The sequence below is a fragment of the Dermacentor variabilis genome, chromosome 10 (assembly GCF_050947875.1).
Source record: "Dermacentor variabilis isolate Ectoservices chromosome 10, ASM5094787v1, whole genome shotgun sequence".
NCBI classification, from domain to species: Eukaryota; Metazoa; Arthropoda; class Arachnida; order Ixodida; family Ixodidae; genus Dermacentor; species Dermacentor variabilis.
Window position 1 is genome coordinate 121,136,251 of NC_134577.1, and position 27,413 is coordinate 121,163,663.

At 45.6% G+C, this 27,413-nt stretch overlaps 1 protein-coding gene across 1 annotated transcript in view; it reads left to right on the top strand.

Annotated features, from left to right (window-relative positions):
- The window catches only part of ZnT86D (solute carrier family 30 member 7), a 136,370-nt gene that overhangs the window by 13,444 nt on the left and 95,513 nt on the right, over nucleotides 1-27,413 (top strand). Inside the window, exon 3 of the mRNA XM_075673351.1 lies at nucleotides 13,663-13,776. Coding sequence (XP_075529466.1) covers nucleotides 13,663-13,776 — 114 coding nt within the window. The remainder of the gene's footprint in view (nucleotides 1-13,662; nucleotides 13,777-27,413) is intronic.

Consider the following 27,413-nt stretch of genomic DNA (forward strand, 5'->3'; position numbering starts at 1 on the left):
CCAACGTAGCACGAGGGCACCCAGAGCAAAACATTTGTTGCGGTGTCGCTGGTCATAAAGGCGCTTCTGATTGCTTTGGAAATCACCAGATCTCATCATCATCAGCCTGGCTACGCCCACTGCAGGGCAAAGGCCTCTCCGATACCTCTCCAACTAGCCTGGTCATGTGCTAATTATGTCGATGTTGTCCCTGCGAACTTCTTAATCTCATCCGTCCACCTAACTTTCTGCCGCCCCCTGCTACGTTTCCATTCTCTTGGAATCCAATCCGTAACCCTTAATGACCACCGGTTATCTTCCCTCTTCATTACATGCCCTGCCCATGCCCATTTCTTTTTCTTGATTTCAACTAAGATGTCATTAACTCACGTTTGTTCCCTCACCCAATCTGCTCTCTTCTTATCCCTTAACGTTACACCCATCATTCTTCTTTCCATACTTATTGCGTCATCCTCAATTTAAGTAGAACCCTTTTCGTGAGCCTCCAGGTTTCTGCCCCGTTTGTGAGTATTTGTAAGACACAGCTGTTGTACACTTTTCTCTTGAGGGATAATGGCAACCTGCTGTTCATGATCTGAGAATGCCTGCCAAACGCACCCCAACCCATTCTTATTCTTATTATTTCAGTCTCATGATACAGATCCGCGGTCACTACCTGCCCTAAGTAGATGTATTCCCTTACCACTTCCAGTGCCTCGCTACCTATCGTAAACTGCTGTTCTCTTCCAAGACTCACTCCTTTCTTTCATTTCAGAATTCCTTTCATGATGTACTTAATCCGGTCGGCTTCCAACATGGTGGCATTGACGCATTTACATAGATTGACACCATCCTCTATGTAACTGGTCAATGTTTCACTCATATCCTGTACGCGTGTGCACAAACGTTGCTCGTCTCAGAGTTTGCAGACGGCGGGACGGTTACATACCTCTGTAAAAGCTGCCTTGAACGTAGACCACGTTCGGAAATCCGCCTCATGGTTCTTGAACCAGAGGTTGGCCACCGCCGCGAGATAGAAAAGAACCTTGGTTAACTTGATCGAGTACGGTGATTGAGTGCATCCTACAAGCGCTCATCCGCTGGTAGGATGCAAGCCAATCTTCAACGTCGTTGTCGTCCGTTCTGCTGAAGATGGTAGGATTCCGCTGGCGAATAGAGCTACCGCAGAGAACAGGCGGCAACGGAAGCATCTGCTGGTCAGCGTCTGGCATGGCAGAAGGTAGTGTCCGAGTGTGGAGTTCCAGGATGGTAGAGGTGAAAGGGACCCAGCACATCCACCAATTATAAAGGAGGTTTATTACATGACGGACCAATGACGGGTAAAGTGCCCCACCAAGCACAGTCTCTAAGCTCGAGCATCTGCGGCACGCGATGCTGCTGCCAATCCTGCTGCTTACGTCCAGGTGTTCTTCATTACAATGTCTTTAAGTTTTTTGGCAATCGAACACAGAACTTTCCCCGCCTTCATGTAATATACTCTAATAAACCTGAGAAAGACGGTGAGAATGATCTCCACCCTTCGTCGTCTCAAAATCTCTAACGAACGTTTTTGGTCCCGGTTACAAAGCATCTAAAATGGCAAGCGGTGATCTACTTCTAGAGCTCCACGATCAGAAACAACATAAAGAACTGCCCAATTTTGTATCTTTTGGGGGTGTTGCAGTAACAGTGACCCCACACCGTACCATGAATACTGCCCGCGGCGTTGTCTTCGATGCTGATCTATTAGAATTGTCTGAAGCCGAACTTCTAGAGGGTTGGAATGATCAGAACGTGATCAATGTTAAAAGAATTAAAATGAGGCGTGATGGAAAAGAAAGCAATACCAAGCGCCTGGTACTTACATTTGGCTCAAGCAACCTGCCCGACACTATTGAGACAGGATATGTGATAATTCGAGTTAGACCATACATCCCAAATCCTCTACAATGCTTTAAGTGCCAGTGATTTGGCCACAGTTCACAGAACTGCTGAGGCCATCAGACTTGTGCGAAATGCAGTGCTAACGAACACCTCTCTGAATCATGTCAAAGCTCTCTCCACTGTGTGAACTGTGATGGGGAGCACGCCACGTACTCGCTATCCTGACCATCTAGGAAGGAAGAAAAGGAATAGTAACAATCAAAGTAAAAGAGAATATATCATTCAAGAAGGCATGCAGGCTGGTTTCATACCTGCCCAAAAACAGCTTTGCCGAGGTGGTGCGTCAGGGGGCAGCGCCACAATGACCCCCGGCGGCTGTCCGACCCACAAGCAGTGAGGTGGCAGTGACTGACACCATCCCTCCTCCCTGGTGGCTGCAGCCAGCGCTGTTCTGCTTCCCCAGCAGAAGGGACCATCGACCCCCAGGCTGATGGACTCAAAGGTCTCTTCTTTCGAGACAAGGCCTTCATGTCAAATGCAGTGCTCGCAAGAGCGCATGTCCAGTGCCTCGCAAGAGGCGATGGACACAACCACCAGCCAGACCGTGCCAACAGCGCCTAAGGAGTGGCGAGATTCTCGCGATCGCTCAAAAAAGGACAAAGCTCGCATCAAGGCACCTGGAAAAGGCCCGTGAGCTAATCTTAGTCTCACACACAGCACAAAACACTTTTGTCATAATGGAGACACAAATGCTACAATGGAATGTTAGAGGACTCATTCATAACCTTGACGACATTATAGAACTACTATGCATATACAATCCAAAGTTGCTGTGTGTTCAAGGTACACATCTGAAACCCACGAACACAAATTTTCCTCGTAATTACAGCATCTTCTGAAAAGACCAGGAAGAGGTTAACACCTCCGGTGGTGTAACCATAGTAGCCGACAAGTTTGCAGCTTGCCGACATGTCACCCTTCAGATGCCCCTTGATGCATTGTCAGTTCAGGCCATCCTTTTTAATAAATTGGTCACTGTATGTTCCATTTATATGCCTCCGAACCATCATCTCAATATAGTGGTACTGTATAAGTATATACCGACAGTTCGGTCACACCATCTGTCACAACAGCATTTGTCATCCCACAACTTGGAATTACTTGGCGATTTCAATGAGACCACAAATCAACATCTACGGCTGCGGAACTTGTGGGAATACAGGAGGCTGTCCGTTTTATGAAAATGCAGACATCTCATAAATGGATGCTATTCTGCGATGCCAAATCAGCGTTACAGGTGCTAAAATTCTTTTTAAGGAAAGGACCGTATTATCTGCTTGTGCTGGAAATCGCCAAACTTCATCACAGTGCTGAGACAAGTGGCCCTGTGATCACTTTTCAATGGCTGCCTAGTCAGTGTGGTGTGATTGGCAATGAACTCACTGACAGTGAGGCAAGATGGGCCTTCTCTTCTTCTGATATGGTATGGATTGCCTACTTGTGACCTGATACCAGCTCCATTATCAAGGCACTCATGCAGGACCTTACAAAGGCATACAGAGCCCACGATGACAACATCCACAGACGTCTATATATGATCGACCCAGACGTAAATACTGTTTGCCCCCTAAGGTTACGCGGATCAAAACGTCATTGCTTCACAGGATTCGGCTAAGCGTTGCTTTCACCCGTTGCTATGCGCATCTCATCGGCCAGTCGAACAGCCCTGATTGTGAACACTGCCAGATGCCTGAAACACTGATACACATACTGTGAGACTGCCCAGCATATATGCTGGAGCGAAGGACGTTGGAAAGTTTCTTAGCCAGCATTGGCAGACAACCACTGTCGGAGGAAGCTATCCTCGGCTCATGGCCTGACACTGCAACTTCAATGCGTGCAACTAAAGTGTTGAAGTTTCTGCAGAACACCAGACTCAACGAGCGACTCTAGCAAGGCAACTGCATCATATACATAAGCACTCACCACTTCTCTTATCATCATCACCTATCCCAGTACTTTCACTCCCTTTCCCTCTTCCCCAGTGCAGAGTTGCAGACTGCATGTCGGAGCTCTGCACCTGGACCTGACAGGATCGTGTACGGCATGATTAAACACCTCCTCAGGGATATTCAAATAACTCTACTCGCATTTTTTAACGCTATAAGTGCTGCAAGGTACCTCCCTACCACATGGAAAGAAGCCCTTATTTCGATTCTGAAACAAGGCAAAGACCCCACATTAGTTAAAAGTTACTGCCCCATTGCCCTCACAAGTTGTATATGCAAACTTTTTGAAAAAATGATAAACTGTCAACTTTTACACTTCCTTGAATCAAACAAAATTCTCGATCCTTATCAGTGTGGTTTTAGAGTAGGACAGTACAATCGACCATCTCGTGCGCATCGAAACAAACATTTGCAACGCTTTCATACATAAACAATCCTTCTCATCCATGTTTCTCTATATGGAAAAGGCGTACGATACAACTTGGCATTACGAAATCCTGCGCAACCTATTGACGCTGGGCATCCGCGGTACTATGTTAAAGATTATAGAAACCTACCTACACAACTGTACATTCCGGGTGAAAATAGGTAATGCACTGTTGCGTGCATTCATACAGGAAACTGGGGTACCCCAGGGAGGTGTACTGAGTTGCATGCTCTTTGTCATTAAAATGAGCGCACTTCGTACATCATTACCACTATCTATTTTTTATTCCATCTACATAGACGACATACATAATCATCATCATCATCAGCCTGGTTACGCCCACTGCAGGGCAAAGGCCTCTCCCATACTTCTCCAACAACCCCGGTCATGTACTAATTGTGGCCATGCCGTCCCTGCAAACTTCTTGATCTCATCCGCCCACCTAACTTTCTGCCGCCCCCTGCTACGCTTCCCTTCCCTTGGGATCCAGTCCGTAACCCTTAATGACCATCGGTTATCTTCCCTCCTCATTACATGTCCTGCCCATGCCCATTTCTTTTTCTTGATTTCAACTAAGATGTCATTAACTCCCGTTTGTTCCCTCACCCAATCAGCTCTTTTCTTATCCCTTAACGTTACACCTATCATTCTTCTTTCCATAGCTCGTTGTGTCGTCCTCAATTTGAGCAGAACCCTTTTCGTAAGCCTCCAGGTTTCTGCCCCGTAGGTGAGTACTGGTAAGACACAGTATAGGAGGTAAGACCTCCTATGACGACATACAAGCAGGTTTCAAATCCTGCAACATAACAGTCTATTAGAGACAAGTGCAACAGTGTTCGAACAAAGAATCTAAGTGGGCAGACAAAAACGGGTTCCAAGTGAATCCTAACAGAAGTTCTTGTGTTCTTTTCACCAGGAAGAAAGGGCTTGCTGCAGATCCCACTGTTGAAATATATGGGCAACAAATACCTGTGAATAAAGAGCGCAAATTTCTAAGTGTTATACTTGACTCCAGGCTTACTTTCATTCCACACATAAAATGTCTTAATGCAAAATGTCTAAAAACAATGAACTTACTTAAAATCCTATCCCAGACAACATGGGGTAGCGACAGAAAGCGTTTATTGAATATTTACAAGAGCTTAATTTGATCACGATTGGTCTATGGTGTCGAGGTATATCACTCTGCCACCCCGAGCGCTCTAAAGATGATAGATCTCGTCCACCATCTGGGTATCCATCTGGCCACTGGTGCATTTAGAACAAGCCCTGTCGAAAGCCTATACGTAGTATACCTAGTCAGATGAGTGGTCACTCCATTTTCAGAGAACATACATCAGCTTCACCTATTTTCTCAAAGTGCACTCTAATCAAGAACATCTGTGTTCCACAACCGTCAACGACTTGACATGTGCAACACTTTTTCGTAATAGACCCTCTATTAGACTACCTTTCTCATTATGTGTGAGAGAACTTAGCGAAGAAATGGATGTCCCAATTCCCAAGCATCGCCTAATGCCTTCAGCTAAGCCATTACCATCCTGTGAGTGGCAGGTGATAGGCTGTGATGTATTCTTTGTAGAGGTCATAAAGCATACTCCTGAGCTCGAAATCGCTATGCATTTCTGTGAACTTCAATCGAAATACTGTACTCCTGCTATGATTTCTTCACAGACGCGTCAAAATCACATGCTGGCGTATGTTACGCTGCTGTTGGTCCCACTTTTTCTGAATCTGACGTGTTGAACCCCCTAAGAAGTATCTTCACTGCAGAAGCCTATGCAGTACTGTCTGCAGTAAGACATATAAACTAAACCTTGACAGCAATCATATTTACAGACTCGTTAAGTCTTGTAGAACCACTCATTTCTTTACAAAAGCATACAAATCCTGTCTTCAATGAACTCTGCTCACTCTTATGCAACATCTATTTATCACATTGACATGTAGTAATGTGCTGGGCTCCTGGCCATAGAGGAATCGAGGGTAATGTGCTTGCCGACGAGATTGCCAAATCAGTAGTATCGCAGGGTATTCGTACTGCTGCTGTTCCTGCCACAGACACGAAACCTTATCTGCGAAACAAACTGCGAAGCCACTGGCAATGCTTGTGGGATGCTGAAACGAGCAATAAGCTTCACGTGATTAAGCCGAAATTAGTGTTCTGGCTCCCAACAGCAAAAACATGAAGAACAGATTTGTTATTCACTAGACTCAGAATAGGACACACATTTGGCACTCATAACTTTCACTTGACTGGTAATGAGCCTCCAACCTGTGGTAGATGTGGTGACAGGCTGACCGTACTCCACGTCTTCCTGGAGTGTCGGGAAGCTGAAAGAGACAGGAAGAAACATTTTTCTCTTGCGTACCGCTATTGTGTCCCTCTTCATCCAGCTATGTTTCTTGGTGAAGAACCACTTTTTAAGACCAAAGCAGTCCTTGCTTTCTTGAATGATGTTGTGCTACATGTTATAAGCCCATTAAATTCGTAGCGCATCCTCTTTCCAGAGGATGCTCCTGTGATAGTTGTTTTGTATAGCACACGCCTCTAGGCCCTTGGGTTTCAAGGGCTCTGGTGAGGCAGTAGTGCTCTAGCCAATTTTAGCGTCTGATATATTTTTTTTATATTGCATGATTTTTTCGCAGTGCATTTTAATGCTCATAGTACACATCACCAGGCATTGCCATAATCTTATTGCACATTGATTTTACGCAATTTACAGCAACTTTTTAGGCCCGTTTGCAGCCACGTTGCAGCAACTTCACAGACTCATCTATCTACTGCAAACTCATTAACACTGGCATGGCGCTCTTTGGCCATACCTGGCCCTTGCGCCACTAAACATCACACATTCATTCAAGTCCAATAAAAACAATTGACCACATATTTTTTAACAAAAAGATTTGTAGTTCTCCCCCAAAGGTGAAGCACCGATTGTGACAGCAAATTAGTAGATAGCTGTATGAAGTAAGGATAGTAGTTTTATCGGCCGCATAAACTTGTAAACATTCGCTTACTAACTAAATTAACAATGACAGAATGTGTAAGCGTGACTCAAAGAAGGCATAGAAAGGAACAGACCCACAGAGACAGTACTGTCTTTGTGTGTCTGCTTCTTTCTACGCCCTTGTTCAGTCGTGCTTACACATTCTATCATGGATTCAAACCAACTAGCCCACCAACGAGTTTTAACCAAATTAACCAGCCCGGTGTCATGCGTGCACAGGTAAACGTGAACACCTCTCGCTCGATGAGCGTGGAAACTCACTGTCAAAATTGTGGAGTGAGGAATCGCGGCAGCAGCAAGCAAATTGACCTTCATGCATCTCTCGCTTCAATGCAAACGAAACGTCGAAAGCACAGTGCCTACGAAGCCACCGGCGCTACACACACTCTGCAAACATTGCAGATCGCTTTGAAGATGAGGCCCGTGCGAGCGTGCACTTTTCTCCGTCGCAAATCGCTTTCAAGACACACGAGCGCTAGCGACGCATCCCTATGGCATCCACCAAAGGCCTCTACTATGGTGTCCATGATTCGCGGGGCCAGCACTGTAGTAGACGTTGCGGTTGTCTCCACTCCATACAAAGCAGTGGGCGAAAAAGACATCGAGGCACCCTAGCAGCCGCCCGAGAAGAATGCCCCTCCTTCCTCACTTGAACCCCTTGGCTTGCGCGCGACAGGAGAGTGCACGCATCGGGGTCACGTTCCTCGCTAGAACACACTAGATTGAACTGCGTTCGCTGACTCACCCTCACAGGCTTTCACTCATATAGAGGCTTTCACTCATATAGAACCTCATGGCGACGCCGACAGCAGAAATGCACCTGAAGTGTCCATATAATTGCTGTCGCAATAATATGTTAACCATGTTTGTTGGTTATAATATGTACATTTATGGATCAAATATTTAGCCGTGTTGAGTGCCCTAGCAGAAAAAAATACAAATTATAGTATGCGACCAAATTACAGCAGCTTAATTTGCACGCTTCACTCCGGAACGTGCTGCAGTTGACCTTTTGCCCTCTGTGGTGATCACTGTAACTTGAGAGTGTGCAGGGCCTGCTGCTACCATATCCATGTGAATGCAGCGATAGAGTACCTTCTGTGCAAATTCTTGCATTTAAAATGTTAAGTGAATGCATCTTAAAATCCTCTCAAATGTAAATGTTTTTAATAGTGGCATTAAAAGAAAGAAAATGAGCCGCCACTATCACTTGTCAGAAGTGATGCACGACTCAAAATGCACGAATCTTCTGTGCCGCCTCCGAGATAGGCCCGCGGCTTTCTGTGGCAGGCTGACAAATCTCGGGAGGCAATGTGCTAGAACTCACATCATATCTGCGATGAACGAGGTTCAAGTGTCTGCTTATGTGGTGTTTAAAGGATGCTATTAGGAAAATTAAACGATTGCAAGCCCTGTGGCTTTATGAAGCTTGCTTTAGTAGTATACGCTACAACTTATTATTTTTCAATTTAGCCAAAGTAAAATTTTGTTCTGTAAAGGGGGTTTATTCGGCGCAGCAGTGACAAACGCAGCACCAGCAGGTCGAGCACAGCCAGAGAGCAAATTGGGTATGAGCCACGCGATTGGGGCAACGGAGCTTTTCAGCCTGCCAGTCTTCTTCGTCACAATGACCCCCGGAATTGAAGAGTAGCCATCCTGGTGACTTAGCAAGAGGTGAGCGAATCGTAATACGCCTTCACCTGGTCAATGCGCACAGTCTCTCGCCCCCAACAATGCAGATCAGGAGATGGCGATACGAGTTCGACCACATAATTAACTGGTGATGGTTGCACAACCACGCGATAGGGCCCGTGGTACTTCGGGAGGAGCTTGGACGAAAGGCCAGTAGCAGCAACAGGCAGGACCCAAAGCCACACGAATGAGTCTATGGGGAAGGGGTGGGCTGAGGTCATGATGCTCTTTTTGGCGGCGCTGTTGAGCAGACGTCAAAGAAGGGGCCAGTTGTCGGCATTTCTCGGTGTACTGAGCGACCGTGGAAACGGTGTAGTGAGCGACCGTAGAAACAGATGAGCATTCATCAGGGTTCGGCTAGTACAGGAGAACCATATCCTGCTGGATATGGTTCTGGAGATCGTGCTGGAGGAATGGCAGCCGTAAAGCAGAAAGAATGTTGAGAATCCGGTAGTGGCTTGAGAGGCAGTGTTATATCCATATGTGACGAACGGAAGTGCAAGATCTAAGTTAGAGTAGTCAAATGCAACATACATTAATAGCATGCCACCAAGAGTTCTGTTGAATTGTTCTGTAGTAACAGTAGTAGTGCGATGAATAATTTGGCATTCAGATAGGAGTGTCTGCAGGACGTCTGAGGGGAATGTGAAAGACCCCTATCGCTCAGCACTTCACGAGGCGTGCCATGGCGGAGAACAAAGTTGTTTAGAATGAACGAGGTAACTTCTTTTGCTGATGTGGTAGGCAAGGCGGCAGTTTCAGCATATCGTGTCAAATGATTTATGACGACAACAACTCATTGGTTGCCAGCGCCAGTAGATGGAAGAGGCCTGTATAAATTAATGCCGACACGACAAAATGGCTGAGCTGGGCAGGGAAGTGACTGGAGAGATGCGGGACACATTTGCATCGTTGGCAGGCAATGCAGGAGCGTACGTATTTGTGGACGAAGTTGTACATCCTTCGCCAATAATATTGTAGGCAAAGCCGTGTGTAGTTTTTTCACACTCCGCTGTGACCACACTGCAGGTCAGAGTGAAAAGCATAGCATAAATCTTGTCGAAGGTGGCGGGGCACTACTAAAAGCCATGTGCAGCCGTCATTGTGGCAGTTATAGTGGTATAAAAGTTCGTCTCGGATGGTGAAATGCTACGCCTGTCGGTGTAGCATTTGAGGTGCCAAAGCTGCCGGAGGATTTGACAAAAAGTTGAATATCATGACGATCCGTGGGTCTTTTCATTGCTCCGAGGCAATGTCCAGGATGTCAAGTGGTGAGATATCATGTCTGTAGGTAGAAGTACTGCTGTCTGAAGTAACTGGAAGCACGAGAGGACATTGGTGTCAGAGTGTGTGAATTCAGAGCGATATACAACACAGATATCGTATTCCTGGATTCGGCAGGCCCACTGAGCGAGGCGGCCCAACAGGTCTTTGAGGTTAGACAACCAGCAAAGAGCGTGATGATCAGTCACCACTTCAAAGGGCCGACCGTAGAGATGTGGGCGAAATTTTTGATAAGCCCATATGATAGTCAGGCACTCTTTTTCTGTTACTGAGTAATTTGCCTCAGGTTTTGTGAAGGCACAACTGGCATAAGCAACCACGTATTCAGCATTAGTGTTCTTACGTTGTGCAAGCACGGTGCCAAGGCTGACACCGATGGCATCAGTGTGAATTTCTGTAGGTGCACTTGGGTCAAAATGGTGCAAGATTGGCAGAAACGTGAGTAGGCGACGAAAAGTCGTAAAGGCATCATGAGATGCTTCCGACCAAGTAGAAAGTTCATTGTTGCCTTAAAGAAGTTGGTTTAGTGGTGTGATCACAGTAGCGAAATTACGAACGAAACATCGAAAATAGGAACATAGGTCAATGAAGCTGCATAGTGCTTTCAAGTTAGTGGGCTTCGGGAATTCGGATACGGTGCAAAGTTTAGCAGGATCAGGAAGAATGCCTTCTTTGGAGACAATGTGGCCTAATATAGTCAGTTGTCTAGCTGCAAATAGGCACTTCTTTAAGTTAAGCTCGAGATCAACATTCCAGAGACAGGTCAAAACTGATGTAAACGGCGAAGATTGTTCGGGAAATCAGGGACAAAGACGACGACATCGTCGAGGTAGCGGAGACAAGTAGGCTACTTCAGGCCGTGTAGGATGCTATCCATCATGTGTTCAAAGGTGGGGGGCATGTTGCACAGACTGAACGGCTTTACAGTGAATTCATACAAGCTGTCTGGTGTTACAAACACAGTTTTAGAACAGTCTGCGTTGGCCATGGGCACCTTTCAGTAGCCAGAGTGGAGATATAAGGAGGAAAAAAACTCCACTCCTTGCAAACAGTCAAGTGTATCGTCGATACATGGCAACGGGTATACATCCTTTCAGGTAATCTTGTTAAGCCTTCGATAATCAACGCAAAATCGTATGGTGCCATCTTTTATTTTTTTTTTTAGCTAGGGTGACTAGTGATGCCCAGGGACTACTAGAAGGCTGGATGACACCGCGTTTGAGTATATCATTCACCTGGTCATTGATAACGCGTCTTTCCGTCGCGAATACTTGGTAGGGACGCTGTCGAATGGGTGCATGGCTCCCAGTGTTGATAGTGTGCGAAACACTCGTTGTGCGGCCGAGTGATGTTGCTTGGCAGTCAAAAGAGGAAGAGAAGCCTTGAAGCAAGTAAAGAAGTTCGTAGTGCTGCGTTGTCGTAAGGTCACTGGCAACAGCTGGTGTAAAAGAACGCGGCAGCGACTGAGGAGACGATGCCTCGAGAGTGGCAAGATAAGTGGGGTCGTCCACCGTGTCAAATATTGAAGATGAGGCCAGCAGCTCTGCTCTGTCAAGGCTTTCACAGCAGCGTAAAGTAATTGGTTCAGCCAATGGGTTTGACACGCACGTGAGAGAGGCGGCAGTTTTAAACTCGAGGACAGCGAACGGCAGTAGTAGTGAACGACGGTGAACTAAAAGTTCATACGGAGTGAAGAGTACTGTGCCGTCATCTACAGTCACAAAACATATTGACAAGAGCAAAAGACCAGGCAGGTATAACAGTGTCTTCTGAAACGGCGATTTTGCAACAAGGGTCGTTGTGGTCAGTGATAATGTCGGTCGAAAACTGAAACAGCTTGATTTCGGTGCGGGCGCAGTCAATGATTGCATGATGTGTAGAGAGAAAGCCCCGCCTAATATGACGTTGTGTGAACATGATGGCAACACGATGAATTATATGATATAAAGGACCTCCTGAATGATGACATGAGCAGTGCGGGTGCCAGATGGCTCGACATGCTGCACGTTGGAAGTCCGAAGGGACAGTCCAGAAAGAGGCGTTGTCACTTTTCCTGTGTTATGACAAATACAGGCATCTATCGCTAAAAGTGCGGCGCCGGTGTCAACAAGTGCTAGAGTCAACATTCCTTGTATTACGACTTCAACAACATTTTTCGGGGAAGTGTGAGGCCTAATGCATTTCACTGACACCGCAGTTCTCGCCTCCTGAACTGCGATTTTCAGTTTTTCTGCTGCAGAGGGCTCCTCCGACGGTGCATGGGGGAAAGGGAGCGGCGGCGAGGAGAAGGTAAATGGCGAGCGGAGAATGCAGTCTTGATGACAGGAGGAGATTCAGAGGTGTCTGAATAGTTGCGGCATTGTTTTAAACGTAGCACATATAGACGCACATTGTTGGGGACGTTCGGTGTGAGGAGGCGACAGTGACGTGCCACGTGTCCAGCACGGCCACAATGAAAACAAATTGGACGATTGTCTTCAGGGCGCCAATGGTCTTGAGGTCGTGCATACTACACCAGTGGCCAGACTGGAGGGGATACAGGCGGGCGCAAAGGCGGGCAAAGGGGATCGTAGGTCTGTGGTGCAGGCCTCATAGCGACTCCGGCGTACGTCAGGGGAGCGGCAGTCAGAGCCTGCTGGAGAGAAGGCGAAATGTGGTCGGCTACCTGCTCTTTGATGACAGATTGGAGAGTGGGCGCCAATGGAGAACTCGACTGGGCGAGTGTAAGTAGAATCGGAGAAAGCTGACAAGCCACCTCTTCACGGACGAACTCCTTGATCTGTAGCAGCAGCAGGGTGCCTACCAATTTGACATTTGCAAATTTCCTGATTCCTGTAACGAAGACCGGGGCTTCCCAGCCTGCCGATCTTCACCACAGCTGCAGTTTGCCTCTGCAATTACAGTATGAACATGTACAGTATGATCTTCATGTCCGTCCAATGGAAATGAACAGCACGAGCGTATGTGTCAAGTGTCCTCTGCCTCACATCGGCTGCTGAAAATCATTGGTGCAGGACACAATGGTTGGCACAGAAACTGATTCCTGGAGCAAATTAAAATATAAGTTACTCTAATCTTTGTGTTTTGACTGTTGCTGAAGCATTGTCAGGTTGTATAGTAAGCAAACGTAGAACAAAAGCGATATGCATGATTTGTGTCGCTGTGCCCCTTCAAAGCCCTGGTCGAGCCGATGCAGAACTGACCACAAGGCAAAGGCAGCTCGTACAGAATGCATCGGAATGTGACCGTGCCATCTGAATGCACTTGGTAGTCAGTAAGAAGCCACGTTTCTGTGTACACATTGATGCCTTTGTTACGCTGGTGCTTGATGATTGTGTAGTGATACACACCGTGTTGTTTTCTCTTTTTTTTTCAGCCTGGGCCTGATCTCAGATTCATTCCACATGTTCTTTGATTGCACGGCATTGCTCGCAGGCCTGGCAGCTTCAGTCATCACAAAGTGGCGTGCAAATGAAAGGTTTTCCTATGGGTGAGTGTTTCCAGTGGCCGTATTTGCATACCGATCACCCTGCAGAGGAAATCCCCAAGGAGCACGTGCAATGGAAGGGGCATTTGTTCTATAACCCTACTGGTCGTCTGTTTGCACTACATTCCTTCTCAAACCTTCCTTCTGCTGACAATAACTGATATGCAAAATACTGTACCGTATTTACTAGATTCTACGCGCCCTCGGTTGTAACGCGCACCCGTTTCTCGTGACAAGAAAAAAAAAAAATGCTGCCCTCGATTGTAACGCGCACCCGTTTCTCATGACAAGAAAAAAAAAAAAAAATGCTGCCCTCGATTGTAACGCGCACCCGTTTGCCATGACCTAAAGAAAGAAAGGTCCTTTACAGTACCGCGCACGTCATTCTTTCATACTGAAATACAACTTTCTCTCATTTTGAAAAAACAAGGCTTTACTCCTAATGGACTAAAGTTGCGATAAATAAAAAAGTCACAGGTAATTGTGAAAGGCGAAGCATCGATTATGATAGCAAATTAGTAGACAGCTATACCAAAAACAAAGATCATATAAAAAAGGCCGGGGCAGAAAGAGCCGTGGTAGACAGCACACAAATTACGCCATATTCATTTAAAGGGGGAAGGAGGTATTCTGACTTTCATTAAGAACCCTTTTACCAAATTTAATGAAACTGCACAGTCTTGTTCAGTTCCTTATGCTGATTCCAAATATGCAATTGTTCTTAAAATATCCCAATTACTAGTTCTAAAGATAACTAAAATTAATTAGCATTGTTTCTGGGAACAATGAAGCAAAAACTGCTAATCAAAATCTTGCTTTATGCACATAGCTGGATACTAGGAACCATAAGCTTCGAATGGTGTTTTGGTATAACAATTACTAACAATTATACAGCACATAAAAGCTTTCTGTTCAAAATGGGTTCAAAGTGGCTGTTTAATGTGTGGACAATAAAAAAATATTAAAACTGAGATACAAAAATCTGGTCCTACCATTGTGTGCATTATTCATGTTTCATGTAGCTCAGCACTGCAACAAAAGTTACAATTCTAGGTTCCCCGATTACTGTGAAATCGCTCCCGGAAGGATGCAAATATTAAAAAATTCATGTTTTGAGAAAACGCAAAAAAATAAACTGACATGCTCATTTTTCAGGGTGTCTACCAACCATCATTAATGCCGTGTCATCGGCACAACGTATTACCGGAGTAGTTAATGTCCGATTTTCCTGACGCCCGATTTTTCGGACATGCCGGATAATTCATACGGCTTTGTGGCACCACCGCGTACTCCATATAGTCAATGTACATTGCCCTGACTGCAGGTCTGAAATGGCATTAATCAAAGCCACCACCGCGGCCGTTTTGATTATTTCGCTGCCTTGAAACGGCACTCGCACGTGGATCCGCTGGCAGCCGTAGCCACCACCATGGCAATGTTAGACCTAGCTGCTTCTACGTTCTCTATGGGGCTCCTGCATTGCCCAGGGGGCGCTGCGAATAGATGGATGGATGGATGTTATGAGTGTCCCCTTTGGGACGGGGCAGTGGGTTGCGCCACCAAGCTCTTGCTATTATAGTGCTTAATGTCCTACTTAGGTTAAAAAAGAAATAGAGATAAAAACCAAAATGAACTCCCCCAACCAAATTTTCTGACTACCTATTGAGAGCTTTGCTTTTTTACATCTCTGTTTTCTGTCGTTTCCCTACTTTTCTTCCACCAATCTTCCAATCGCCTCTTTCTATTCTCTATTGCGGACATGTTTACTTTCCCCTGCTGAACCCAAGGACTTCAAGGAGGCCAGTGGTGCCTAAATTGATCGCTCGGCAGATGTCTTCACGTTGTAATAAAACATGCTCCATTGTTTCTCTAGATTTACTGCAGCAAGCACATGCTTCTTCTTCTTTCTTATATCTCGCTTTGTAAATGTGTGTTCGAAGGCATCCCAATCTCGCTTCAAAAAGGAATGAGCTTCCCTTTGAGTTATCATAAATTGTTTTTTGCCTGATTTTGTTCTTTCCTCTTAAGTAGTTATTCGAGGCCAGTTTCTTTCGCATTGCCGCCACCCATGAGATTATTTGAGCATTTCTGACTTTCCGCTTGACGTTCCTTGCTGTTGTGTTGCCCACCCTACAGGCCGCATACTTGCTAGTAAGTTTCCTAGTTCTTTTCCTCCACTGTGAATCAATGTTTTTCCTGTACAGATACCTCAGCACTCTTCCAGCCCATTTACTTTCTTCCATATTCCTCAGTCATCCTTCATAATCAATTTTACTGCGAGCTTCCCTCACTTCAAAACTAGTCCAGCCCATATCACCCTGCACACCTTCATTTGTAGTCTTCCTGTGAGTGCCCAATGCGAGGCGACCCACTGGCCTTTGGTTCCCGTCGAGTTCTGATTGTACCCCTGATTTATAGCAAACAACCACATTTCCAAAAGCAAGTCCTGGAACCATTACACCGTGCCACATACCTCGGAGGACCTCGTACCTATTGTATCCCCATAGCGCTTTGTGCTTCATTATGGCTGCATTTCTCTTCCCCTTCGCTGTTATTTTTTTTCCTGTGTTTCCATATATCTATTGCCCTCGTTTATCCATATACCAGGGTATTTATATTGTGTTACCTGAGGTATTTCCTGGCCCTGTATCTCCACTGTCTGTTCACTGTTTTCATTGAATACCATGACACCTGATTTTCTAACACTAAATTTGAAACCTAAATTGTTGCCTTCCTGTCGACAGATATTAGCCAGACGTTGCAAATCACTTTGCTTGTTAGCTAGCAACACAATGTCATCCGCATAAAGTAAACCTGGGAGCTGCTGCTCTTTTTCTGTACCCGCCTGTTTGTATGAGAGATTAAATCCGATATTACTTCCTTCTAGCGCCCTCTCGATCCTCACCATGTACATCATAAACAGCAGCGGGGATAAAGGGCACCCCTGCCTCAGTCCCTTGTTGATATGAACTTTCTCCTTGCTCCTCATCCCTTCCCATTCAACGCAAACGGTATTTTCTAGGTAAATCTCTCTCAAAAGCTGCAGACAATCGTCACCTAAGCTTTCCCCTTTCAGAATATCCCACAAAATGTAGCAGTCTACGTTCTCATAGGCACCTGTAATGTCTAAAAAGTCCACATATAACGGTCTGCTTTCTACTTTTGATATTTCAATACACTGAGTAAGAACAAATGAGTTAACATCTAAATGCCTACCTATTCGGAAGCCATTCTGAAGTTCTCCCAAAATGCCATTATTCTCTGCCCACGCTTGCAGCTTTAATTTGATTGCCTGCATTGCTAGCCTGTAGATTACTGATGTAAGGGACAAATACGAGTGAATTATATCTTTCTCCCCCTTACCTTTATAAATTAAATTCATTCTTTGTCGCCAACTGTCTGGTATTTGTCTATCTTTTAAAGTTTTTTTCCACTGCTTTCACCAGAGCTTCCTTACTTTTTGGTCCTAGTTCACTTATCAGCCTAACGGGAACCTCGTCTAGCCCTGTGGCTGTGCGCTTAGGAATTTTCTCTTCCGCTTTCTTCCAGTTTAAATTTGTCAGCACCAGCTGCTTTTCCCCTTGGGTCTCTTTCATGCTTTTTTTCATCAAGTATAACCTCGTCATTGCGTTGGAAAGATTCGGCTGTTGCTTTTCGGATGTAATTTATTGCCGCTTCTCCTTCCAGTCTGTTTTCATCTTCGTCTAGGATATGTTGTATTGTTGTTGACTTCCTGCCTAATAATTTTATGTGGTTCGAAAATATTCTATGTGCGGCCTTCTTTTTCTCACGTATTTCTGACAACCAACGTTCACTTTCACCTTTTAATTTTGCTTGCACCAGTATTTGAACCATAGACTTTTTCTCCCGGTATATTTCCCATTTACTAGTTACTTCTTCCTGCGGTAACTGCACCTTCTTTACCTGCCTGTGCTCTCGGGATGCTCTCTGTCGTTCGGCGATCGCTTCTCGTATCACCCTGTTCCACCAGCTTTTCGGTTTCTTCTGTCCTTTCCAACGAACATGTTGTTTCTCTTTCCCTATTTCTGTCATTATTACACTTAGAAGCTCACTGTATTCCCACTCTTTACTAGGCCATTTGCCAAGTTCTTCCTCGATTCTAGTGACTATACTTGTTATTTGTTCAGCGTTCAAGTTTGGACTGGCCATTTTGCACTCCTTGCTCTCATTCCCAACTTTGGATTCCATTTTCAAAACGATGCGTTTATGGTCACTTATGGTCGTTTATGCTGCTATACCCTTCCTCATCAATGACCATTTCTCTCAACTTATGAATTCCTTCTGTCATCAGACAGTAATCAATGGTGATCACTGGTGGATCAATGGTGGAGACAGTAATAAACTAAAATGGTGCTAAAAAGCGCCCTCTGTCCTGAACTGGGTAGTACCAAGCTCGTTTATCTGCTTCGAAAAGCATGTTTACAATATGGACCCGTCACTTTCGGTTGTGTTGTACCATGGCTTTCAGCGAATATCGAGCGCTGAAGATTTTTTCAGGGGTGGCACGCTGCATAAAGGCAAGAAATTATGCAATGCCGAATACGTGTATGCCGTTCAAGAAATAAGCGGCCATCTGTTTAACAACTGATAAATAACTGATGCAATGCGTATGAGCTCGCAGTAACGTATGTGTGAATCGCATTACAGCGTGAGCTCGTGCACTGCTCACTTGATGTAGCTTTTAATGACAGCGCTCGAACATCGATGTGCTGCAATCAATTCTACCTTGCTGCGCTGCCTCAACGTGCTGACTTGAGGTCAAGGCTGAGCACATTTAACTCTAACCTGTGCTGCTCCTAGTGGGGTAGTGAATTGTCACCGAGTCATGCCGACCATTTGTGGTCATTTGCACACACCTGGTCACTTCACCACTTCGCCCCGGTCGGATTGTTAATTGGCGCTGTGGCCGGGTCTCGAATCATGAATCACCAGCCATGCCTGCTGCTATCTCGGTCTGCCGTCGGGACTGTAGGTGCAAAAGACCGAATTTTAGAACGCAGATAATCAAGCAAACTTCAAGACAGGCGAAGCAGTCAGCATGGCATGAAGTTTCGCTTACCCAGCGCGACAAACTGCAGCTTCCAGGAATTTGTAGTCTCCAGCGCGCCCGGCGCTCCACTTTGTGAGGCCTTGAAGGAAAACAGTAGAATCTGATGTTGGGATTCAGGTCTTCTTGTTCATGGCAGCCCACGACGCAGCAGTAATGATGGTAACGCTTTTTCGAGGCTGAGCTAGGTCTCTCCGGATCGGCATCGCCGATTCCTTCTGCTCCCAGCATTACGTCCCACGGCACACGGAGAGTCCGTTTTCGTTAAACTGTAGGCTGCGGCCAGCTCGCAGCGTAGTCTGTGAGAAGTGACAAGCCTTTTCGCGCTCGCAACAGGGCAGAAAAAACTGCGAATCGACGCAAAACTCGAGCTAGAAGTGCTTCGCCACAGCCAAGGCTAAAATACTACCCAAGCTGGTACTACCCAGATAACGTTTCTCGCTGCCACCAGGCGCCGCTACTATACCTCAATCTCCAGCGCAAGACGCCAATTAAGCTTCTTGCCGTGCGGTGCCGTGTTTTTTATTGAAAGAATTCGCCGCTGGTCAGCAATGGCACCGACTCCGCCTTTGTAATCCTCGCGATTGGCTTCGAAGCTAGCAGAGCACAGCGCGTTGCGTTATGCCAGTCTTCGAAAGTTAGCTTCCCCTCAATACAGCAATGTTACGCGGTGAAGCTTAGCAAGGGTTGGTAGGGGCAATTGTCACGGGACACAGTATGTATTCCTTAATTATGCACGCGTGCACCCTGATTTCCTGTCACAGTCACAGATTTCCTGAGCACCGATATGCCTACTAAGTGTACTGGCAGGCCTTAAGAGCTTTTTCGGACGCGCCTGTGGCAATTTTAGCCCTTAAAGGCAGTTAAAGACATGCAGTCATTTTTTTCGGACTGCGCGTTTTTTTTTTCGGAAGTTTTTGCAGCACCTAGGGAGTCCGAAAAATCGGACGTTGACTGTACAACTGACCAAGAAGATGGTTCAAATGATCCATGAATCGAAAGCATGGCAGAAGGAGGATAAGAACAGAAAGGACCGGCACACTGAGGAATTAACGAGAAAGGAAGCGTGCCGCCACCTCTTTGAAGGAGCTGGAGCTCAAAAAGAAAGTGTTGGCTGATGCCGAAATGCAGGTGTCCCTCATCCAAACCAAAATAAACTCTTTAAAGTAGCGAAACCCAACACTGAGATGTTGTGTATGGGCTGAGAGTATGTCAGGACAGTTGAAATTGACTTTCCAGCTGCTGAGAGAGAATCTTAGTTGTGACAAAGTTTGGGCCTCATATCGATGAGCTTGCTATCAGTTGATAGAAATAGCTCATATTCAAACATATTTACCTATGTATGCTCAACTCAATTTCGAATGGGTATTACTCCTTACTATTCAAACTGGATTAAGACATTTTTTTTTGTTTCAACATGCTTACTAGAGAGCGACAGCATCGGGCAACATGGTGTCAGCCTGTCTTCACATAAAACAAAGTTCTGGCTCATTCAGGGAATTTTGCAAAGGTCAGGGTGTCTACCAACCTGGAAAACCGTGAAAACCGGGAATTCTCAGAGAATTTGACTAGTCTGGAAATACTCAGGGAAAACTCAGGGAATTTGTGCTTCTATCAGGGAAAATTAGCTGTAACTTTATAGAAAGGGAACGAAAGCAGTGTTAATGCTGGTTCAAATAACAGAGGAATCGCAAAGAAGCGTCATTGACGCCGTGTCATCGGCACGATGTATTGCCAGAGTAGTTAACGACCGATTTTCCAGACGCCCTATTTTTCGGACGTGCTCGATAATTCGCACGGCTTTGCGGCACCACCACGTACTCCATATAGTCAATGTATATTTCCCTGACTGCAGGTCTGAAATGGCATTAATCAAAGCTACCACCGCCGCCAATTTGATTATCTCGCCGCCCGGAACCGGCACTCTCGCACGCAGGTCCGCTGGTAGCCGTAGCCACCACCGCCGCAACGTTAGGCCTAGCTGCTTCTACGTTCGCTAGTAAGCTTTTTGCCGTGTGGTGCCGTATTTTTCATAGAAAGAATTCGCCACTGTCAGCAATGGCACCGACTCCGCCTTTGTAATCCTCGCGATTGGCTTCGAAGTTCGCAGAGCACAGCGCGTAGCATAATGCCAGTGTTTGATAGTTAGCTTCGCCTGAGTACAGCAGTGTTAGGCGGTGAAGCATAACAAGCGTGGGAAGGGGCAATTGTCACGGGACACAGTATGTATTCCTTAATTGTACACGCGTGCACCCCCACCTCCTGTCACAGTACGAGCACCGATATGCCTAATAAGTGTACTGGCAGGTCTTAAGGGAGTATGGTAGGGTAAACCCCCCAAAAAATCGAATTTGCAATTTTGGCACAGAAAAATCAACTGCACTATGAGGAACAAACTTGCGGAAGCGCGACCTCGAGCGTCCGCCCAAAGCGGTTCAAGTGTCGCGCCGAAGTGTGCCGCGCGTCCTGGCGTTTAAGAATGGCAGACAGTCTGGTTTGTTTATCGTTGTCGTTCGCAGTTTTCTTCGTTATGGCGTGGTTATATTTTTGTTTGTTTGTGTGTGTGTGTGTGCGTGTGCGTGCGTGCGTGTGGTAAGTAAATGATTTGTACTAAAATATAATAGAATAATTAAAAGAAAATGAGACATCCACCCAGTTGTAGTAACTGCTGCAAAGGAATCCCTTACGCGTTCCTCGAATGAAAAGCATCGCAGTTGATGAAAATTTCTTCCTGGTCCAGGGCTCGAACCCGGGACCACCGTCTTTCTGGGGCAGCCACTCTACCATCCGAGCTAACCAGGCAGCTAACAGACGGCAGGGCGAAGTCGAATTTGTTAACAACTCGAACCAAGAGTTTGACGCAATAGCCCTTTGTAGAAAATAACTATTATGTCAAACTCTTGCTTTTGCTTACGTGGTCGTGGTCACCTCTGTTTTGAGTTTCAAACATATTACTTGTCCAGAAGATGGCAGTGTCATCCAGCAAATGGAGCAGAATGAGGACTTTCAACGGTAATCGGTCTTCTGAGCCAATGTATTCATGGACGAACACAGAACACCAACGAGTCACTCAACCAACTCATATGACACCGCTGCCCTAAGAAAACTTTGTCAGTGCTTACACATTGAAGACAGCAACTAACAATGCTGTAGCCTACTACAATGACGGTAATTCTGCACAAAAAGCTGTTCCGGAGGCCCTTGGAATTGTTCCAGGTCTGTTTTTTAATATTGCCCTCGACAGGACGGACAAAGAGCGTGTTGACAGGGCAGAATTCTATGACTCTGCTGAGAGCAAGGAAGGATGAATGGTAAAAAGGAATACTAAGAAGGGTTTTGGAGACACCTGCAAGAAAGTCAGCTGTGAAATGTGTTCTCCTGGGGCATTTTGAGCATCCACAAGCAGTATTTGAACAGAAGACTTCATTTTTCTCAAATTGCATTTTTTATTATTTTTTCAACTTCAATGCACCTTTTCTCAGAAAGTATTCATCCCATTCCAGTGAAACATTGTACACATGTACTAAAACCAGTCATAAATATTCTGAACGAAAGAAATCTCTGATAATATGAATGACAACACTGGAAAAATTTACACTGCAAGAAACCCCCCTTTTGGCTTTGCACAAGCAGAGATATTATTTTTTTGGGGTGCGAACTCCAAAGTGGATATGATATCTCTTTAGTTCAGATATAACCTACTGGTATCTAGAATAACACTGTAATATCATCACATTCCTCTGCATTCTTGCAGAGAAAAGGTACATCAAATAATCAAAAACACGTGAAATTTTGGGAGTGGGCCACAGCAAAGGAAAACTATCTAGAATCAAACAAAGTGTCTCATCTTGTACCCAAGAGCAACTTTTGTAAGCACACGAAGTTTGATGCGAATATCTGCAGGTGCTTCTAAAATAATACATTAAAACTAACATGTACCATTTACCCTACCATACCTTTTCAAGAGCTTTTTCGGACGTGCCTGTGGCAATTTTAGCCCTTAAGGCCAGTTAAAGACAGGCATTTAATTATTTTTTCGGAATGCCAGATTTTTTGGATGTTTTTGCAGCCCCTAGGGAGTCCGAAAAATGGGACGTTCACTGTACAACTGACCAAGAGGATGCTTCAAATGATCCATGGGGTGAAAGCGTGGCAGAAGTAGGATGAGAGCAGAAAGGACCGACGCACTAAAGAATTAATGGGAATGGAAGCGTGCCGCCGCCTCTTTGAAGGAGGTTGAGCTCAAAAAACAGTGTTGGCTGATGCCGAGATGCAGGTGTCCCTCACCCAAACCAAAATAAACTCTTTAAAGCAGTGAAGCCCAACACTGAGATGTTGTGTACTGGCTGAGAGTATGTCAGGACAGTTGAGGTTGACTTCCCAGCTGCTGAGAGAGAATCTTAGTTGTGACAAAGTTCAGGCCTCATACCGATGAGCTTGCTATCAGTTGATAGAAATAGCTCATATTCAAAAATATTTACTTATGTATGCATCTCCTTTTCATTCGTATTTCAAGATGTTCGACTCAATTTGCAATGGGTTTGACCATTTCTTTCGCTGTGCATTTTACTAACACCTTCCTTCTGCTTTCTTTTTAAATAATATAGATGTTACTCCTCATTATTCAAATTGGATTAAGTCATTTTTTTGTTTCAACATGCTTACAAGAGAGTGACAACATCGGGCAACATGGTGTCAGCCTGTCTTGACATAAAACGACTTTCTAGCTCATTCAGGGAATTTTGCAAGGGTGCTCAGGGAAAACCTGGAAAAATCAGTGAATTTGGAAATGTCAACTTGGTAGACACACTGATCTTTATTAAAATATAACAGAAAGTATTGATATATCCACATATCTAAATGGTCAGTAGCCACCAGGGATGTAATCTGTCTGCCTACAGCTACCCAAATTGCATTTTTTGAAGGCTTGTCGCAGATTTTCTGCATATGCACACTTGCAGGGTAATGCTGCTGCTCGCCGGTTATCTTTCTCGTTCATTCTCATGCTGTTCGGGAGCCCTGGGTTCAAATGAAGCTCCTGGAGTATGGCAGATGAGTCTCTCTCATCCCCCGAATTAAATTTCATTACTGCCTCAGCCACAACAGCAAAAAGTGAGGCATGCTGTTCCTTAGGGGCCAATGCCCAAATCATGGAATGCAAGCATTCAATATTGTTTTGGGTCATGCTGCGCTGGCACCTTTGAAGCAGTCTTCTGAGAGGCACTCATACTCTGGTAGAAGGGCTTGACAAACATGGACAGGCAAATTATATCGATGCTTTGAGATGGGCTCATTTTTGCTTGCGCAGCATTCTGATGGCACCAAGAGTCTGCACAAGATGGGCAAAGACTGTGGTTTGAAACCTTGTCGTTTGTCATGATGTGGTGGTATGTTGCCATCATAGCCTTCTGCATAGCCTTCACATCCCCTTTGTTGGATTCCCATCCATAGTAGGCACTGAGTTTGGTGATCAGGTCACCTGTAAATTTTCCTTTGCCACCAAGTGTTTCAGAAGCAGAGCACTTGTGTTTGGCAACGATAGTGCACAAAGAAGTCGCCATCCTTTTTTAGACGTGATTTACGCAATCTTCCTTCCTGACTGGCACAAAACCATACACTTTGGCTTGTCTGAGAGCAAGAAATGTGCGACTATCACCATCTGAGAGGACTGTGGTGTGCCTCAGCTTGTGCAGCTGAAGTGACCTCTGGAACAATATAAGCACCGCTTCAACTTCCATCTCCCCTGCTTTTTTTTTCTGTATTTTTTTGGCACATATGGCTTGCCTTCCAATCTTGGTAGTCCGGGTCGCCAAGTTTCGGGCCGCACGTCATCCACGAGCCATCGTAGGATACCGCTATATTCCTGCAGTTTGCAAGTTCAAGTCACCATGCAATCACTTCACTGATAGCACACACGCGCCCATCAGCTTTTGGGCAGCAGACGACAACGCCGGCGCCAGCTTCTGCATGAGATAGCCTTGCCACATTTTGTTATGAAGGCCACGGTGCGAGATATTAATTGCAGCGACAACGTCGTTCATCGCTGTTTGTCGATTTCCAGTGCTAATCATTGCACGAGCGGCGAGAATGTTCACTACAAAGGTGTTGACTGTGTTGGTGTTTTTCATGCACGGCGAGCTCCACTCAGAAACAACATCGCCGCAGTTTTCACAAATGACGAGAAGCTTGACGGCAAGGCCGTATTCTCGCTCCTCTGAGTCAAAAGTCACGAAGCCACCGCAGAGACTGCACTTTAGACCAAAGCGCTTATCGCTTCCACACTGATAACATAAAAGCATGACAACATCTCTGCTGGCCCGTCTGCACTGTCGTTGATGCACATACTCATGTCTAATTTCCGCTTCGTTGCTGAAATTCCCACCAGTTGGAAGTTTTCCTCTGCTTGCTTCTGCCGTTGGAGCAATTTGGCCTAGCTCGCACTCGCCAGGTCCGTTGCATCCCACATTGCAGGCATCACTTGAAACTGCCAGTGGCTGGTCGTCGCTGTGTTTTTCGGCAGGGTTGGAGCACTTTTCAAAGTTGTAGCATGCTCGCTTTCTTTTTTTGCCAAACTTGTTTCAAGTTACAAACTTCTGACATTCCGACATCACTACACGCTACGCTAGCGACTTTCAAAATGGCATTGTGGTTCGCTTTTCAAGCACGTCTGTGCGCCATAGCAGATGACGCCAGCTGCCTAAGCCAATCGCAGGACTTTATTTAGTCACGTGCATTGACTGGGCTCAAAAAAAAAAGCCGCGTGTTGATAAAATTGCATAAACAGGCCTGGAGTGTGGCCTGATCCCGGTGACCAGAACCGGTTACGCATTCCCTCACCAGAGCAGGATTGGCCATTCTGGTGCAGTACTTGGCCACAACCTCCTATATGAACACAACAATCAAACCCCGGCCCTCAGTCCCCAGCAGCTACAAAGCAACTGGCCATGGCGGCGGTCAGACCTGTGATGCAGCAGAGGGTGCTAAGAATCCCTGGCTCTGGACAGGCCGCCATTGGAATATGAACATGGCAACGTTTAATGCTAGAATGTTATCTAGTGAGGCGAGTGTAGCAGTGCTATTGGAGGAATTAGAGGGCAGTAAATGGGATATAATAGGGCTCAGTGAAGTTAGGAGGCCAAAAGAAGCATATGCAGTGCTAAAAAGCGGGCACGTCCTGTGCTATCAGGGCTTAGCGGAGAGACGAGAACTAGGAGTCGGATTCCTGATTAATAAGAATATAGCTGGTAACATACAGGAATTCTATAGCATTAACGAGAGGGTGGCAGGTCTTGTTGCGAAACTTAATAAGAGGTACAAAATGAAGGTTGTACAGGTCTATGCCCCTATATCCAGTCGTGATGACCAGGAAGTTGAAAGCTTCTATGAAGACGTGGAATCGGCGATGGGTAGAGTGAAAACAAAATACACTATACTGATGGGCGACTTCAATGCCAAGGTCGGCAAGAAGCAGGCTGGAGACAAGTCAGTGGGGAAATATGGCATAGGCACTAGGGATAGCAGGGGAGAGTTATTAGTAGAGTTTACGGAACAGAATAATGAAATAGACTTTATACTCTGCGCTAACCCTGGTATCATACAAGATATGGACGTGCTTGGCAAGGTGCGCTGCAGTGACCATAGGATGGTATGATCTCGAATTAGCCTAGACCTGAGGAGGGAGCGGAAGAAACTGGTACATAAGAAGCCGATCAACGAGTTAGCTGTAAGAGGGAAAATAGAGGAATTCCAGATCAAGCTACAGAACAGATATTCGGCTTTAACTCAGGAAGAGGACCTTAGTGTTGAAGCAATGAACGACAATCTTGTGGGCATCATTAAGGAGTGTGCAATAGAAGTCGGTGGTAACTCCGTTAGACAGGATACCAGTGAGCTATCGCAGGAGATGAAAGATCTGATCAAGAAACGCCAATGTATGAAAGCCCCTAACCCTACAGCTAGAATAGAACTGGCAGAACTTTCGAAGTTAATGAACAAGCGTAAGACAGCTGACATAAGGAAGTATAATATAGATAGAATTGAACATGCTCTCAGGAACGGAGGAAGCCTAAAAGCAGTGAAGAAGAAACTAGGAATTGGCAAGAATCAGATGTATGCGTTAAGAGACAAAGCCGGCAATATCATTACTAATATGGATGTGATAGTTCAAGTGGCTGAGGTGTTCTATAGAGATTTATACAGTACAAGTGGCACCCACGACGATAATGGAAGAGAGAATAGTCTAGAGGAATTTGAAATCCCACAAGTGACGCCTGAAAAAGTAAAGAAAGCTTTGGGAGCTATGCAAAAGGGGAAGGCTACTGGGGAGGATCTGGTGACAGCAGATTTGTTGAAGGATGGTGGGCAGATTGTTCAAGAAAAACTGGCCACCCTGTATACGCAATGCCTCATGACCTCGAGCGTACCGAAATCTTGGAGGAACGCCAACATAATCCTAATCCATAAGAAAGGGGACGCCAAAGACTTGAAAAAATTATAGACCGATCAGCTTACTGTCAGTTGCCTACAAACTATTTACTAAGGTAATCGCAAATAGAATCAGGAACACCTTAGA